The sequence below is a fragment of the Ovis aries genome, chromosome 5 (assembly GCF_016772045.2).
Source record: "Ovis aries strain OAR_USU_Benz2616 breed Rambouillet chromosome 5, ARS-UI_Ramb_v3.0, whole genome shotgun sequence".
Taxonomy (NCBI): Eukaryota; Metazoa; Chordata; class Mammalia; order Artiodactyla; family Bovidae; genus Ovis; species Ovis aries.
The window spans coordinates 32,140,071-32,153,971 of record NC_056058.1 but is presented as its reverse complement, the minus strand read 5'-3'; the positions used below and the strand labels follow the sequence as shown (position 1 = coordinate 32,153,971).

At 41.7% G+C, this 13,901-nt stretch overlaps 1 protein-coding gene across 1 annotated transcript in view; it reads left to right on the top strand.

Annotated features, from left to right (window-relative positions):
* The first annotated feature begins 54 nt into the window (after nt 1–54).
* The window catches only part of HSD17B4 (hydroxysteroid 17-beta dehydrogenase 4), a 102,643-nt gene continuing 88,796 nt past the window's right edge, over nt 55–13,901 (top strand). The window contains exons 1-2 of the mRNA XM_004008685.5: nt 55–237; nt 8,732–8,785. Coding sequence (XP_004008734.3) covers nt 180–237; nt 8,732–8,785 — 112 coding nt within the window. The 5' untranslated portion in view covers nt 55–179. The remainder of the gene's footprint in view (nt 238–8,731; nt 8,786–13,901) is intronic.

The following is a 13,901-nucleotide window of genomic DNA, read 5'->3' as shown; positions in this document are numbered from 1 at the left end:
GTTCCAAGGGATCTCGCGCAGGCGCGCTTGGAAAACTACGGCGTCCCTCTCCTCAGAAGCTGGCAGGTCGCTACCAGCCTGCCCCCGCCACTCCCTCAGTCTTACCTGCCTCGCAGTCTAAACTCCACTCTGCACTGCTTCTGCTAGTGTGTGTGTGTGTGCCGCTGCAGACTAGACTTATGGCCTCGACGTTGAGGTTCAACGGGAGGGTGGTACTGGTTACCGGCGCGGGGGGAGGTGAGTACGTGAAGGCTGGAGGGCGGATGCCCAGCTCACTGTCCTTCTGGGAAACCCCCCCCACCCCAGTCCCCACTTTTTTTTTTTTTTTCTTTTACCCTCTTTGGTCTGGGTTACGCACACAGCTGTAGCTGCGGTCCCAGCATCTGCGCTGCGGGCCGCGGTGACTAGGCGGCTTGGGGAGCGAGCGATTGGACTCGGGGGGGTGGGGGCGGGGGGGGTGGGAGTGGGAGGACGGACAATGACTATGCTCGGGTCGCCAAATCTCCTGAGGGTGGAGAGGTGGGGCTGGCCAGCCTTGAGTGGGGACCCAGAAACTCCTGGTGCAGCTCTCCTCACCTCCTCCCACCCGCTCCCCGCGCCCCCTGGTCCCTCGGGGCTTTGGATCTGGAGAGGACAGAGGCCGGGCTGGGCTGCGGGTTGCAAAACTAGGTGAAAATTCATTCCAGCGCTCATCTGTGCATATAAATGGCAACTCTTCCTGTCAATAGACTCTCTAGGCCTCTGTCAAGTCTTTTAAACATGGCAGAAAAGCCATCTAGTGATTGGAATCACTCCCCACCCCTTGCCCCCAGTAGTAGAGATGTCAGCCTCTTGCCTTTGAAAAGTCAGTTGTCATTTCCTCTGACTTTTAAGCTCTTGAGAGGGCCTTCTTTTTAAAAAAGGCATCTGGTAAGAGTTCTCCTTTTGCTTATCAAGCCAAGCACAGTACTGTCAAGTCCACTGGAGTCTTGGCATGGAGTTGTAAACTCTAGCGACTGCTGGACTCAGGCAGGCGATAGAGGAGTAAAGTGAGTGTGGGGTGGGGCATTAGGAACTGGAGAGCTGAGGTCTTTCTGAAGTGGGCCCAACCTCCCTGTATTTCAGAAGCAACGTGAAGATTTGTTATGTGAAATAACTCCTATTTTTAAAGGACAAAAATTAAAACAAACTACTCATACCTACCTGGATGCTTTGCAGTGAGATTTTACACTATTCCAAGTGTAAAGGTCTGTCCAGTCAAAGTTATGGTTTTTCCAGTAGTCATGTATGGATGTGAGAATTGGACTATAAAAAAAGCTGAGTGCTGAAGGATTGATGCTTTTGAACTGTGGTGTTGGAGAAGACTCTTGAGAGTCCCTTGGACTGCATGGTGATCCAGCCAGTGAATCCTAAAGGAAATCAGTCCTGAATGTTCTTTGGAGACTGATGCTGAAGCTGAAACTCTAATACTTTGGCCACCTTATGCAAACTGATTAACTGGAAAAGACCCTGATACTGGGAAAGATTGAAAGTGGGAGGAGAAGGGGATGATAGAGGATGAGATGGCTGGATGGCATCACCGACTCAATGGACATGAGTTTGAGTAAACTCCAGGAGTTGGTGAGGGACAGGGAAGCCTGTCGTGCTGCAGTTCATGGGGTCTCAAAGAGTCTGACACAACTGAGTGACTGAATTGAAGTGAACTGAAGTGTAAGAGGCCCATACACTTTGATTATACCCACTGGTAGTGTCTTGGTACAAGACTTGTCTTGGTATAAGACTTGGTATAAGGCTTGGTATAAAGCCCAACTTGATGTTATGGGGCTTTGATTACCCACTGGTAGTGTCTTATACCAAGAATGGACCTAATGCAGAATTAATTTAAATTATATATCAAAAGTCACAATGGAGTTCTGACAGTTGAAGTGAAGTCAGTCGCTCAGACATGTCCAACTCTTTGGGACCCCATGAACCAGGGCTTGCCAGGCTACTCTGTCCATGGGATTTCCCAGGCAAGAATACTGGAGTGGGTTTCCATTTCCTTCTCCAGGGTATCTTCCCCACTCAGGGATTAAAGCTGGGTCTCCTGCCTTGCAGGCAGACTCTTTACGCTCTGAGCCACCAGGGTTAAATCATACATATTTTCATATTTTCATTTTTAAAATGGATTCTCATGCTTCCTTTTAGAAAATGTTTTTAGTATTAATTAGTGGCCAAATATTTTATATCCATAGCTATTTTCATTCTGAAATGATCATATGTTTTTGGGGAAAACATTTTATTTACAGTTAGTTTTTGTTGAAAATAAGTAATACACTCATGTTTTAAGCCATTTTTTGACAGTGAGTGATTCACAGTATGAAATAACCATTGTATGCCAATACCCAGTATACACACACAAACACACACACACACACACAATCTGTATTTGAAACATAGTATATGCAGTGCACTTTGAACTTTTCTATTCTATTTAATTAAGTAAATGCAGATTACAACTCACTAAATTGATTTCGTGAAGTATTAATGAGTTGTTCACATGGACCACAGCCTTGTCTAACTCAGTGAAACTGTGAGCCATACCATGTAGGGCCACCCAAGACGAACGGGTCATGGTGGAGAATTTTGATGAAACGTGGTCCACTGGAGAAGGAAATGGCAAACCGCTTCAGTATTCTTGCCTTGAGAACCCTATGAACAGTATGAAAAGGCAAAAGATATGACACTGAAAGATGAATTCCCCAGGTTGGTAGGTGTCCAATATGCTACTGGAGAAGAGTGGAGAAATCACCGACTTGGTGGACATGAGTCTGAGCAAGCTCCTGGAGTTGGTGATGGACAGGGAAGCCTGGTGTGCTGAGTCCATGGGTTACAAAGAGTCAGACACAACTGAGAGACCGAACTGAACTGAGTTGTTATTAGACAATGGTGGATTTAGCGCCTCTTGTTAATAAACTGATACATATTTTAAAGAACCTGGATTATGTTACAGTTATTAGCCGTTAAATTTGAATACTGATCTGGAGCAAATACATGTGGGAAAGTTGAGAGTTACATTTGGGTGTCATTAGAAAAGGAAGACTGAGATCTGATTGCAGTCCCGTAACACAGACTGTTGCCCTTAAGGCCTTGGTGTTCTCCTTTAAGGATATGTATCTGTAGAACGGTGTCACTGCTGAACATCCCAGGAGGGTGGCTGTGAATGCTTGCCAGGCCTGTGTCTGGGAATTTATCTGACTCCAACTCACTCGTATTCTGAAATGAAAAGAAATATCTTGGCACTATTCAGGTGTTGTTGTTTAGCTTGGAATATTGAAGAGTTTATTGAGTGACTTGGAAGAAGTTTCAGAATTATCTGCTGCTGCTGCTGCTAAGTTGCTTCAGTCATGTCCAACTCTGTGTGACCCCATAGATGGCAGCCCACCAGGCTTCCCCGTCCCTGGGATTCTCCAGGCAAGAACACTGGGATGGGTTGCTATTTCCTTCTCCGATGCATGAAAGTGAAACGTGCAAGTGAAGTTGCTCAGTCGTGTCTGACTCTTAGCGACCCCATGGACCGTGGCCCACCAGGCGTCTCTGTCCATAGGATTTTCCAGGCAAGGGTACTGGAGTGGGATGCCATTGGCTTCTCTGTCAGAATTGTCTAGCCAGTAAACAATTTTGCCACGATGGGTGGTGTAATAGGAAGTTGTATTTGTTAGCAGATGGTAGTAGCGGTTGCTGGGGATGGAAATGTGAGAGTGGTGGAACTGGGCAGTGGGAGAGGGAGTCTGGCCATTGTGAATTTGAGATGGTTATAAAATAGCAAGCTGTAGGCCTGGAGATAGTAAGAAGTGTGTGAGTAGTTGGAAATTCTGAAGTCAGGAGGGACTTTGAAGTTGTTTGACTTCCTTTGGGTAAACCTAGAAAGTGAAATAGTCCAGGAAGCTAGTCTCAGAGACTGTTAACTTGAAGCAGAGGGCAGTCAAACCCATTGAGAAGAGCACTGAGCAAGCACTGTGCAAAAAGATCAACTGATTTTTGACAGTGCGGAAGAAGTTAAGGTCAGAAGAGATGGGGAAGAGAGGATGGTTGACAGTGAATTTAGGTGCAGGAGAAAGTTAAGACAGGCTTTGAAAGAGGATTAAGAGAAAAATAGAGGCTCTTGAATTTAATTTTTTTGTGCATTTTGACTCTACAGTTGTGCTGGCCATTGTGGGAAATGCAAACGAATGACATAAATCTCATCCTTTAAGAACCTTCTAGTTTATTTGTGGAGACAGACTAACACATAAAGTATCTAAATGATGTTTATATAAGCATAGACACGCAGACATGGGAGGACACAGTGACTCTGTGAATGGACTAGCGGTGGTGTTAGAAACAAGAGAGAGAATTTCACTTTTAACTTGATGTACAGATTTGTGTACAGTTTGCTTGGGCCTTTATGATAAAAGTAGATTATTCACATACCTTTTCAGAAAACTGTATAGCTTGGTTTTGAGATAATACTCTGATTAACTGAGATCAATCGCTACTAGAGATGTGTCCCGTTCCTTTCATCGATTTTCTACTTTGTTACCATTTTTTGCATTCTGGTCATGAGTATTGATTTCGTTGAAAACCTCCTGTTTAAATCTAGTGCTTCAACCTTGATCTGATAAAATATGAAGCAGCTTGATTTACTGTATTGGCTGGGTTCTTGCTCATCCATTTAGAGTAGATTACATTTTAAAGTAAATTATTTGCTGATCTTTTAGTTTTGGAAAAAATTTATAATTTGGGTTCTTTATAGAAGAGCTTGATAATTTAGCTGTCTCCTTTTGTTATCTATTTACTTATTTATGAATTAATTTAAATTCAGCTCAGTTCAGTTGCTCAGTCGTGTCTGACTCTTTGCAACCCCATGAACTGCAGCACGCCAGGCCTCCCTGTCCATTACCAACTCCCGGAGGTTATCCAGACTCATGTTCACTGAGTCAGTGATGCCATCCACCCATCTCATGCTCTGTTGTCCCCTTCTCCTCCTGCTCTCAATCTTTCCCAGCATCAGGGTCTTTTCAAATGAGTCAGCTCTTTGCATCAGGTGGCCAAAATACGGGAGTTTCAGCTTCAATATCAGTCCTTCCAATGAAGGACTGATCTCTTTTAGGATGGACTGGTTGAATCTCCATGCAGTTCAAGGGACTCTCAAGAGTCTTCTCTAAACCACAGTTTAAAAGCATCAATTCTTTAGCGCTTAGCTTTCTTTATAGTGCAACTCTCACATCCATACATGACTACTGGAAAAACCATAGCCTTGACTAAGCGGGCTTTTGTTGACAAAGTAATGTCTCTGCTTTTTAATATGCTGTCTGGATTGGTCATAACTTTCCTTCAAGGAGTAAGCGTCTTTTAATTTCATGGCTGCAGTCACCATCTGCAGTGATTATGGAGCCCAAAAAAATAAAGTCTGACACTGTTTCCCATCTATTTGCCTTGAAGTGATGGTACTGGATGCCATGATCTTCGTTTTCTGAATGTTGAGGTTTAAGCTAGCTTTTTTACTCTCCTCTTTCAATTTCATCAAGAGGCTCTTTAGTTCTTCGCTTTCTGCCATAAGGGTGATGTCATCTGCATATCTGAGGTTATTGATTATTTCTCACAGCAGTCTTGATTCCAGCTTGTGCTTCTTCCAGCCCAGTGATTCTCATGATGTACTCTGCAAATAAGTTAAATAAGCAGGGTGACAATATACAGCCTTGACGTATTCTTTTTCTTATTTGGAACCAGTCTGTTGCTCCATGTCCAGTTCTAACTGTTGCTTCCTGACTTGCATACAGATTTCTCAAGAGGCAGGTCAGGTGGTCTGGTATTCCTATCTCTTGAAGAATTTTCCACAGTTTATTGTTATCCACACAGTCAAAGGCTTTGACATGGTCAATAAAGCAGAAATAGATGTTTTTCTGGAACTCTTTTGTTTTTCCATGATCCAGCGGATGTTGGCAATTTGGTTCCTCTGCCTTTTCTAAAACCAGCTTGAACATCTGGAAATTCATGGTTCACATATTGCTGAAGCCTGGCTTGGAAAATTTTGAGCATTACTTTACTAGTCTGTGAGATGAGTGCAGTTGTGCCATAGTTTGAGCATTCTTTGGCATTGCCTTTCTTTGGGATTGGAATGAACTGACCTTTTCCAGTCCTGTGGCCACTGTTGAATTTTCCAAATTTGCTGGCATATTGAGTGCAGCACTTTCACAGCATCATCCTTCAGGATTTGAAATAGGTCAATTGGAATTCCATCACCTCCACTAGCTTTGTAGTGATGCTTCCTAAGGCCCACTTGATTTCACATTCCAGAATGTCTGGCTCTAGATGAGTGATCACACCATCATGATTATCTGGGTCATGAAGATCTTTTTTGTACAGTTCTTCTGTGTATTCTTGCCACATCTTAATATCTTCTGCTTCCGTTAGGTCCATACCATTTCTGTCCTTTATCGAGCCCATCTTTGCATGAAATGTTCCCTTGGTATCTCTAATTTTCTTGAAAAGACCTCTAGTCTTTCCCATTCTGTTGTTTTCCTCTATTTCTTAGCATTGATCGCTGAAGAAGGCTTTCTTACCTCTTGTTGCTATTCTTTGGAACTCTGCATTCAGATGCTTATATCTTTCCTTTTCTCCTTTGCTTTTTGCCTCTCTTCTTTTCACAGCTATTTGTAAGGCCTCCTCAGACAGCCATTTTGCCCTTTTGCGTTTCTTTTCCATGGGGATGGTCTTGATCCATGTTTCCTGTACAATGTCCTGAACCTTTGTCCATAGTTCATCAGGCACTCTGTCTATCGGATCTAGGCCCTTAAATCTATTTCTCACTTCCACTGTATAATCATAAAGGATTTGATTTAGGTCATACCTGAATGGTCTAGTGGTTTTCCCCACTTTTCTTTAATATAAGGCTGAATTTGGCAATGAGGAATTCATGATCTTAACTGCAGTCAGTTCCCGGTCTTGTTTTTGCTGACTGTATAGAGCTTCTTCATCTTTGGCTGCAAAGAATATAATCAATCTGATTTTGGTGTTGACCATCTGGTGATGTCCATGTGTAGAGTCTTCTCTGGTGTTGTTGGAAGAGGGTGTTTGCTATGATAAGTGTGTTCTCTTGGCAAAACTCTATTAGACTTTGCCCTGCTTCATTCTGTACTCCAAGGCCAAATTTGCCTGTTACTCCAGGTGTTTCTTGACTTCCTACTTTTGCATTCCAGTCCCCTATAATGAAAAGGACATCTTTTTTGGGTGTTAGTTCTAAAAAATCTTATAGATCTTCATAGAACCGTTCAACTTCAGCTTCTTCAGTGTTACTGGTTGGGGCATAGACTTGGATTGCCGTGATATTGAATAGTTTGTCTTGGAAACAAACAGAGATCATTCTTCGTTTTTGAGATTGCATCCGAGTACTGCGTTTTGGACTCTTTTGTTGACCATGATGGCTACTGCATTTCTTCTAACAGATTCCTGCCCACAGTAGTAGATATAATGGTCATCTGAGTTAAATTCACCCATTCCAGTCCATTTTAGTTCGCTGATTCCTAGAATGTCGACGTTCACTTTTGCCATCTCCTGTTTGACCACTTCCAATTTGCCTTGATTCATGGACCTGACATTCCAGGTTCCTATGCAATATTGCTCTTTACAGCATTGGACCTTGCTTCTATCACCAGTCACATCCACAACTGGGTGTTGCTTTTGCTTTGGCTCCATCTCTTCATCCTTTCTGGAGTTATTTCTCCACTGATCTCCAGTAGCATATTGGGCACCTACCGACCTGGAGAGTTCATCTTTCAGTGTCCTATCATTTTGCCTTTTCATACTGTTCATGGGGTTCTCAAGGCAAGATAAACTACCAGTAAGTTTATCAGTTCAGTTTTTAAAAATGTGTACATGTTTAAATGATTTAAAAAATACATAAGTAAGCTTTCCACTCCTTGTTGCTAATCACACAATTCTGGTTCTCAGAGGTGAACCACTAATTCCCAGTTTCTTATAGTCTTCCAAAGATATTCTCTGCCTATAAAGGTTACATAGGTATGTATCCATTTTTGGATGTATAAATTTATACCCTATAGCTTTGAATCTGAATTAAGTATTTTGTGTGTGTATGTGGTGATTATATAGTCAAGGATCAAAGCAGAATGTAAAAACTGTTAGATTTTTGAAACAGGAAAGGACTCAGTAGAAGCAGTTGGCTTTTGTAAAACTGCTCCATTAGTGGAGCCACTATCTCTGAGGCTGCCCTTGGAATTGCCACCACCCAAATAGTCACTGGTCTAGGAACCTAGAGAATGGAAGTTGCCATCCAGAGATTAGGGAGCTTGATCTAGAAGCTGCCAGTATATCCAGTTAATACCTAGGAAGCTTCAAGAAATTGGCTTCCTAACCAGCAGCACTGGCCAATTGTCACAGTACAGTGACTTCTGCCTAATTTCCTCCTTCCAAATTTCATTTCACGTGTGTTTTCGTGCACATGCATTTAATGGTGGAACACAGATCGCATCTAGCATCCTAGAAGCTAGGTAGAATGTAGGAAATGGTAGGTAAAATGAGTGTAAAGTATAGTTTTAAGTTTTCCCACTCCTAAAATTAGAAATAGGTGCAGTAGAGGCTGATAGTACCAGTGAAGCCTACTCTTGTAATTAATTGCACATCAGTTACTTTATAGGGATTGGATTGAGTAGACCAAAAAAATTATTCTAACATTTGCTCAACTTTATGATTTTTTTTTCTTTTTCTTCAATAGGATTGGGCCGAGCCTATGCCCTGGCTTTTGCAGAAAGAGGTGCATCAGTTGTTGGTAAGTTGATAGATTTTTCTTTTCATTAATACCTAGGAACTAAAATACAGTCTTCACAAGACAGACACCTTTGTATTTACATCAAATAATTTGTCAAGGTCAAAGTTTATCACCAATTTTTTTTTCTTCTGCCAGCAAAATCTTTTCCCCATTGAGGCTGATTTTGTAACTTACTTTTTATTTATTTTTTTGTAACTTACTTTTTAAAGTAAACTAGAATTTGCAACTCAGTAGAATTGAGAAAGATAAGCAGGCTTTCATTATAAAATTCTTGAATTTGGTATATTGTGGGCTGTAATTTTTTCTTGCAGCAGACTGGTAGAAGATGAATCCCTATAAGTGTAAATATATTGGTAAGGAAAGAAATAGTGCATTTTCATAACTGGAAGTGTGAAATCAGGAAATCCAAAATATGTTTTTTTTTGTTTGTTTTTAAATTTCTTTCATCAAAATTTTTCAAATGGGAGCTTTTATAACAGTTTAAAAAATTTTAATTGAAGGGGCATTTACATGAGTTTTACTGTGGGGATTCAGCTGGAGGATGGGGTATTTGAGAACACACTAAATGTGGGGGGTTTTAGTAATCTCAGTGGTTTGCCTGGTGTGCTTGGCAGTTGGTGTGGACGTAGGAGTGGGTTTGTCTACAGCCACGTCTTTGTGGGGAGTAACTAAATGGATCTTCGCTGCCAGGTAGGTATGTAGGGCAGTTGTATGCCCCAATATTTATTCATATCTTTCCTGGGCTTTGGCCTCCCAATCACAGTTTTCCTACATCTTACTAGGGAATACAGAAAGAGAAATTTCTCCCAATTTGTTTATGGAGACATGTGTAACAGACTTAACAAGCAGCCAGGTTTTCTAAACCAAGAAGACCTAAGTGGGATATTGAATATACTCTTCTCCCTCAGTGTGTATGTGTAGTTTATCTTTATGGAAGGTACACAGAGATCTTGGATGTTGTTTAAGGCCATAACCACAGTGTGTTAATCCAGTCTGCTTCTTGTGGCAAGAACACGTCAACACATTTTGGCCTTGTGATATTTTGTCAGGGGTGTATCGTTCAGACTTTTTTTTTTTTTTTGCCAGATTGTCCCAAGAATGTGTCATGTCAGGGCCTGTTTTTCTTTACTTTCTTTACAAAGATATTGCTATTAATTTATTAATGTTTTTACTCATAACTTTTTATTTACATCTTTGCACTCAGTTCCATAAATGCTAGGGTCTCTTTTTATCTTTTGTATCTCCTAAAGGACCTAGAATATTGCCTTTTATAAAGAAAGGACTTTATTCATTGGTTCTTTTACTGTTGTAGCCGTTTTTGGGGGATGGGGTGGGGTGGGGAGTGGTTGGTGTGACTTTGAGATTGGTTGAGTAAATTTCCACTTTTTTGTTTGTGGCTGAGTTATAATCTTAGTTTATAAATTTGTTTTGTAAAACCTTTTGCAGCAATGTGTGTGTGTGTGTGGATCAGAATTCCTATATTCATTACTTTTGAATTTGTTGAACTCAGGTTGGACTTTTTCGGTTCTAAGGAAATGATAAACAGGGATGGTGTGTCTCTTGTCATTGAGCCAGGGATGGTATTGCAGCAGGTGCTTGTTAAAGTCCAAAAAGGTAGAAAGTTCGTGTTTTTGGAAGATTATTTACCAAACTTGGCTGGAGAGCCAGATATAGTTTAGTTTATGTGAAAGTGCAGAACTTTTCTACCACTTGTTGGCCTGTGAGCTGGCTGTGGATTCTCTAGGCTACCAATGGTTTTCGTTCTTCTAACCACCGCTACCCTGTGCTTTAACTTTTTAAAACATAGATGCCCTGCTTCCAGATTGCTTTATGTGCACTGCCATTTCTCCTGAGTTAATTTTGTTCTGCTCAGCACAAAATTCCTCTGTGTACCTTACCCGAGGAAGCGAAAAAAAGGAAACAGGAGTACGCACATTTAGGATTTATGACAGAGTAGCTTGTTTGTGGTAAGATTACTGATCAGTTAATCTTATGACTAGCTCAGAGGCCAGTAAGAAGTAAAGCCGCAAGACATGGAGTAGCTTGTTTCTCACGTGAGAGAGCTTTTGCTTGGTTATGCTGAGTTAACAAACAAATCTCATTGATTTATCATAATAAAGGATAGTTTCACACTTACCTGATGGTTCACCTCTGGTCAGTTGTCTTTCTGCTCTGTGTGTCTTACTAATTTCAGGATCTCAGCTGAAGGAGTGACTCTCATCATGGCTGTTCCCCATGGTGGTGCTTAAAGCTTCTGTTTAGAAGTGGCATGGCACTTCTACTCACATTTCACTGGCCAAAGGAAATCACCTGGCCAAGCCCAAAGTTAAGGGTAAATTCTGAATATATTTGGAAGGTAGGTATGGCAGGATTTGGTTATTTGCTGATGTGGGTTGAAAAGGAGAGAGAATAGAATGAGATAGAAAAGACTGGAGGAGGGCCAGATTCCCAGAGAGGGGACATTCCTGTAGACTTTCAGATGAGGCTAGTAAGTAGGCAGTGGGACATAGGACTCTATAGCTGGGGGGAACATTGAAGCTATATAAATCTATTTTCAGTTCCCAGGTGGTATTTAAAGCCAGGAGACTAGATCAGATGACCCAGGTGGTGAGTGCAGATAGACAGGAGATGGAGTCCCAGGAGGACTCAGTCGCTCACTTTCAATTTCTTCTTCCTTTAAAGACACCCTTGGTGCCATCTGGTTGAGACAGATTCAGTCCCTTAAATTAAGGGGACCTCATTTAAGATACTGCTTTCTAAACTGTTACCACATTTTGGAGGCCTTCAAATATTTAGATACATTTATGGCCATGGGAACTGAACTGATGTAGCTCAGTCAGTAAAGGATCTGCCTGTAGTGCAGGAGACCCGGGTTCGATCCCTGGGTTGGGAAAATCCCCTGGAGAAGGAAATGGCAACCCACTCCAGTATCCTTGGCTGGAAATCTCATGGGCAGAGAAGCCTGGTGGGCTGCAGTCCATGGATCGCAGAGTCGGACACGACTGAGCGACTAATGCTTAATGCTAATGGCCATGGGAAATAGATGGGCAAACAGTGGAAACAGTGTCAGACTTTATATTTTGGGGGGCTCCAAAATCACTGCAGATGGTGACTGCAGCCATGAAATTAAAAGACGCTTACTCCTCGGAAGAAAAGTTATGACCAACCTAGATAGCATATTTAAAAGCAGAGACGTTACTTTGCCAACAAAAGTCTGTCTAGTCAAGCCTATGGTTTTTCCAGTAGTCATGTATGAGAGTTGGACTGTGAAGAAAGCTGAGTGCTAAAGAATTGATGCTTTTGAACTGTGGTGTTGGAGAGGACTCTTGAGAGTCCCTTGGACTGCGAGGAGATCCAACCAGTCCATTCTGAAGGAGGTCAGCCCTGGGATTTCTTTGGAAGGAATGATGCTAAAGCTGAAACTCCAGTGCTTTGGCCACCTCATGCAGAGTTGACTCATTGGAAAAGACTCTGATGCTGGGAGGGATTGGGGGCAGGAGAAGAAGGGGATGACAGAGAATGAGATGTCTGGATGGCATCACTGACTCGATGGACTTGAGTCTGAGTGAACTCCTGGAGTTGGTGATGGACAGGGAGTCCTGGCGTGCTGCGATTCATGGGGTTGCAGAGTCGGACACGACTGAGCAACTGAACTGAGCTGATGGCCATTCTGGAAAAGACTCCTGATAAACTAGGGTGATGGTATCTTTCTGCCAAACGATGAAAATATAACGGCAACTCTGTGTTTTGCACTTTTTCTTTGACTGTCCGGAAGCTTAAGGGTAAACCTGACACTGTCCTCAGCTAGGTAACCACCATTAGCCCATGCTTTGAGTAGGCTTCTCTTTCTCTGATGTGACATCTTCTTAATTTTTCCATTTTTTAATAGTCCTTGCATGTGCCTTTTATATTTAGGCACTTTAAATACTTTCTGGTAGCAATCAAGACATAAACAGAATACAGGAGGAAATCCCCATTGGGCCCACTGTATCAATGAAATGATTCTTAATGCTGTTGTTTGCTATCAGAAACTTTTCAGAATGGGAGGAAAGGCATCAGCATAGAAAATAGAAATGCCTGGAAGGACATCTGAAAAATGGTTAATAGCAGTTACCTCTGGAATAGGACACAGGTTAGAAGGGGCTTTTTGAATTTGTAGGGTTTGAATTTCTTAAAAGCATTAAAATAAATAACCTCTCCAAAAAATAAGTACACTTGTAGTATAATATTGCCTTTGTCATCTTTTTATACACTTCTCAGATTACTCATTGTAAAGCATGTCATGTGCAAAATCAACGCATATAAAAATTATTTCGATTTTGTAGATTTGGAAGCACCATTTTACTTTGGAAAATAAAAGTAGTTTATAGATACGTCACTGGTCATAGATATGACTTAGCTGGTGTCAAATCCTTGGATTGAATAAATATATGAACAGGAATATGTGTAAGCACGGTTATGGAGCACTCTTCAGATACAAAGCATTGTAACATTATTACTCCTGATAATTCAGTGGGAACTTAGAAATTGCTATATAAGCAATTTCCCAGAGAGGAGGAACTACTTATAGTAAAGTGAAACAGTAAAGTGTGGTCAGACTTTAAGGGATCTTGAAAGTTAGACAGTGAATGATAGGATTCTACTGCAGATTTTCAGTGGGGGAATGACTTAGTTTAAGGCTGTTATAGGGCCATTACCCAGCAACTGGCTGCTAGCAGCCTGGAGTGATTAAGATTGGAGGGAAAAGGCCACTGGGGAGGCACTTACAGTAGTCTGGGCATGAAATGATAGAACAGGAGAGACATGGCAATAATTGGTTCCTCAGAAGAACTGGAAACTCCTCAGCACACAAACTATCTACCTTCCAAGCTCCAAGCACCAAGCCCAGTGCTGGCTACAGAGTGTGAATAGAGTGACTATTTGAAGAATCATAATGAATTGGATGTCAAGCCTTGATAGCTTTGTGGAGTGTACTGTTCAGAAATGGGAGAAAAGAGAGAATACCTGGGAAATGACTTAGCCAGCAAAGTGCTGCTGAGAGGGTGGGACAGTTTGCGGAAGATGATGATAAGTTTGATTTGCATTTTTTTTTCCCCAACACACTAAAAGTGATATA